The sequence below is a fragment of the Pteropus alecto genome, unplaced genomic scaffold, assembly GCF_000325575.1.
Source record: "Pteropus alecto unplaced genomic scaffold, ASM32557v1 scaffold11, whole genome shotgun sequence".
NCBI lineage: Eukaryota > Metazoa > Chordata > Mammalia > Chiroptera > Pteropodidae > Pteropus > Pteropus alecto.
The window spans coordinates 15,414,517-15,417,988 of NW_006431956.1; the positions used below are offsets into that span (position 1 = coordinate 15,414,517).

The window sequence follows — 3,472 nt, forward strand, 5'->3', positions numbered from 1 at the left end:
CCCTCCCCCCCCCGGCCCCCAAGCCTCCCAGAGCTGAATTTAACTTCAGTGTGGGTTTTAAGGATTTAAATGGTAAGAACGATCATTTCTTTCCTTAAGTAATTTGAAATCATAATGATAACCAACACCTGTATGGAACTACAATTTGAAAACAAAATATCAGGAACCTAGACATGATGATAAGTGTAATTTTTATAAGTGCTGGATTCAGATTGCATTTTTGTGTGTGTGGACCAAATTGAGAGGCCAAAGAGACACCTGTGCCCATAATGAAAAGGAATACTATCCTGCATTTGTGTAAAGTCTCGAAACAATCTATTTTTTTTTTTAAGAAATAAAGAGAGTGTCTTATTTCTAAGCCCTTAGAATAATAAGAAATAGTAGTATAAGAAAATATTAATAGGAAATGTTTCTTCAAGGATAATGGTCAACGGTCCATTTCATAATGATTGCTAACATGTGACCAAATGCTTCCTAATATAATATATTTTCGTTTATATATAATTAATATGTAATATGATATATTTGTTCTATTCGATAGTATTCTTCTTCCGGAGATCATCATGTTATTTTATTACCAAAAATCTCTCTTCTTATTTAGTGCAGAGACAATCTTTAGCCCATGTGTTATTAAGATTACAATGAATCTTGAAGTCATCGCTTCCAAATTAATGAGAATTCATTGTAACTCTTGAAAAAGATTTTCCAAAGACTGGCAGTGCTTGCCAACAGAATGAAAGGCAAAATAATAGAGAAACCCAATGACAGAAATCCAGAGTCCCAAGTTTTATTTCCGTCACTCACTGGGTTTCTTTGTTTCTGTCATTTTCAGTAATTTTTTGATAAACACCTAAATGCCAATGCCTGTATCTTGACAAATTATAAGGCTTCCAATTTTCTCTTTTACCCATTCTCTTTTCTATGTGCTATGTAAATTTATTATTCTGTTCCATCATTTCCATCATAACATTGAATGATGGTAACATTCACGAAGTTTCAAAAGAGCAATACACTTCCGTAAACTTATGACATTAATAGATACCATATCCTTGCCCATCTGAACGAGGCAGATTTGCCTCATCACGTTCATAACAGCTGAAATCGATTCAATTGAAGTTTAAATTTAATCTTTACTTCAGTTCGATTATAGTCACTTCAACTAATGCTTTCGAAGCACTTACTCAGTGCCTGATATCAAGAGAGTACTGAAGATGATAGGAACAAAGAAACCCAACAATATATAAACATAGTGATGCTAAAGTGCAGTACCAAGAAACTCGTCATTAAGGAGACAAGAAGTGCACAGATGGCACAATTCAGGCACAGAACGAAACCATAAAAAAGTACTGATGTGTACCAAAAAATTAAATTTGTTGGGAATTAGGTTGGGAATAGATTTTTTTTACCATCTTCGCTTAAATACAATTACAATGAATGACACTCGAAATCATTCATAGAGTTAGTGACAAACTTCAGAACGGAATTCATTTCTATTTTGTTCCCTAATTCCTTACTAATCGATTCTATATTGATAAATTTAGCATTTTAATTTGCTTTGGGAATTGTTAATGTAAATATTATTATGGGAATTTTGTCCCTAAAATGTTTATAAAGGATTAAAATCATTTGCTTATATATCAATAGTCACAATGTAATTGATAACATTAGGAAACAATGAATATGCTTCCTTCGTTCTACATATATTTTCTCTGAAAACATTTTAAATTAACTTAATTTTATAAAGATGTTATATGTAAAAATGGCTTAGAAGAAAATAAACCCTTTTTACACAGTTAGGAGATCTAAACTTTAATCCTAGCACTGTGCTCTAGAATTGTTATCAGTAATATAATATGTGACATGGTTTTTTATCATGATGATGTTTGGTAATAAATTATTTCACAAAGCTTTATGCTTATTTATGACTGAATAGGCTTCATTTCCACCCTCCCATTTTCTAATTCCAGTTCATCCTACACATAGTAGCCAGAATTCTCTTCCCTTCCAATCTGCCCACCCTTCGTTCATTAATTTGCCATCCACTGTCTGCCTGATCATCAAAACACTCTCACCAACACCACTCCTACACCATGCAGCCTAATCAGCTTTCAAGACCACATGCCTCATTTCCACGTCCTCTCACACATGAAGGAAACTCTAATGAGAACTATCCCCCCTTTACTCTCCTCGCTCTAAAAATTTGTGTCCATCCTTTCTTTCAAAAGTTAACTTATGAAGTCTTTACTCTTTAATCAGACACACAAAAAAATATTGTTTACTCCTAATTCTCTTAGTGCTTTATTTCCTCCTATTTTCCATTCCTTTTTTTTTTTTTTATGTGAGAGTTCCTATAGTTGGGTGGTCTGTCTACAGAAGCTCTATCCTCACCCCCAAATCTCAAAGTATATTAAGCCCAGTTAGTTGGCACCTACTTTCTTCCAAATGTATTTATCAGCGGACTCTGCCCTCCAAAGGCCAGGAAAGAACTTTCTATTCGTTTCCAATATCTCCCCTCCCCTACTTTTCTAAAACGCTAAGATCTTCCACCAAAATATTCAAGAATTCCCTATTTAGGCAGCTAATCTTGGATTTAACTTTACAGCTATTCTGTGAGGTCCCTCAATGTAAGGAACACATTTTTCTCCTTTTCTTTTTTTAGGGAGGATGAATTTTTTTTTTTTCAGCTCTATTGAGGTATAATGGACAAATCAAATTGTAATATATTTGAAGTGTACAACATGAGTTCATTAACATATCTGTCATCTCACATTTGTATCTTTTTGTGTGTGTGTGAGAACATTTAAGTTCTACTTCTTTAGAAAATTTCAATTGTACAATAGAGTGTTATCAACTGTAGTCACCAATTATACATTAGAGCCTCAGAATTTATTCATTTTACAACTGAAAGTTTGTACCCTTTTACCAATCTCTCCCACTGAAGTGTGACAGTGGTGGAGGAAAAAAAAAAAAACTTTCTTTCTGATTATACTCTTTCGAGTTCAGTTAATAGAATAAATTGGTCACACAGGCATCCTGTTATGCCAATTCTCATGCTCATCATTGTCAAATTTTAGCCAATAGAGAAATTTTCCCTAAGTAATTCCCTCTCACAACCATCGCCACTGAACAATTTCCCCTGCAGTCACCTTTACATAAAGATGAGCTAAAAAAAGTTACGTAATCTTTAGTAAAGATTCTCCACCAATTTTTGAGGAAATGCTACATTTTAAAGGAGTAAATGGGAGTTTCTGTGGCCTCTTGATGACACTGTAAGAACATAGACCCCTCAAAGTAGCGTGTAAGCCACTCAGCCATAGGCTCCAGGTCTAAGAAAAAGCCACTGCCACCAAGACCAGATTAACTCAGAAGTCACTCACTGTCAGGCTGACTGGAGCCCATGAAATTTTTTCTGTTTATGAAAATTATCCCATTGTCATCAATTGACCTGTTTTGTTTCAAGATGTATCTTAAG

At 34.1% G+C, this 3,472-nt stretch overlaps 1 protein-coding gene across 1 annotated transcript in view; it reads left to right on the top strand.

Annotated features, from left to right (window-relative positions):
- The window catches only part of APBB1IP (amyloid beta precursor protein binding family B member 1 interacting protein), a 109,137-nt gene that overhangs the window by 50,607 nt on the left and 55,058 nt on the right, over positions 1-3,472 (top strand). The window contains exon 3 of the mRNA XM_006907016.3: positions 1-72. Within this exon, the coding sequence (XP_006907078.1) occupies positions 1-72 (72 nt within the window). The remainder of the gene's footprint in view (positions 73-3,472) is intronic.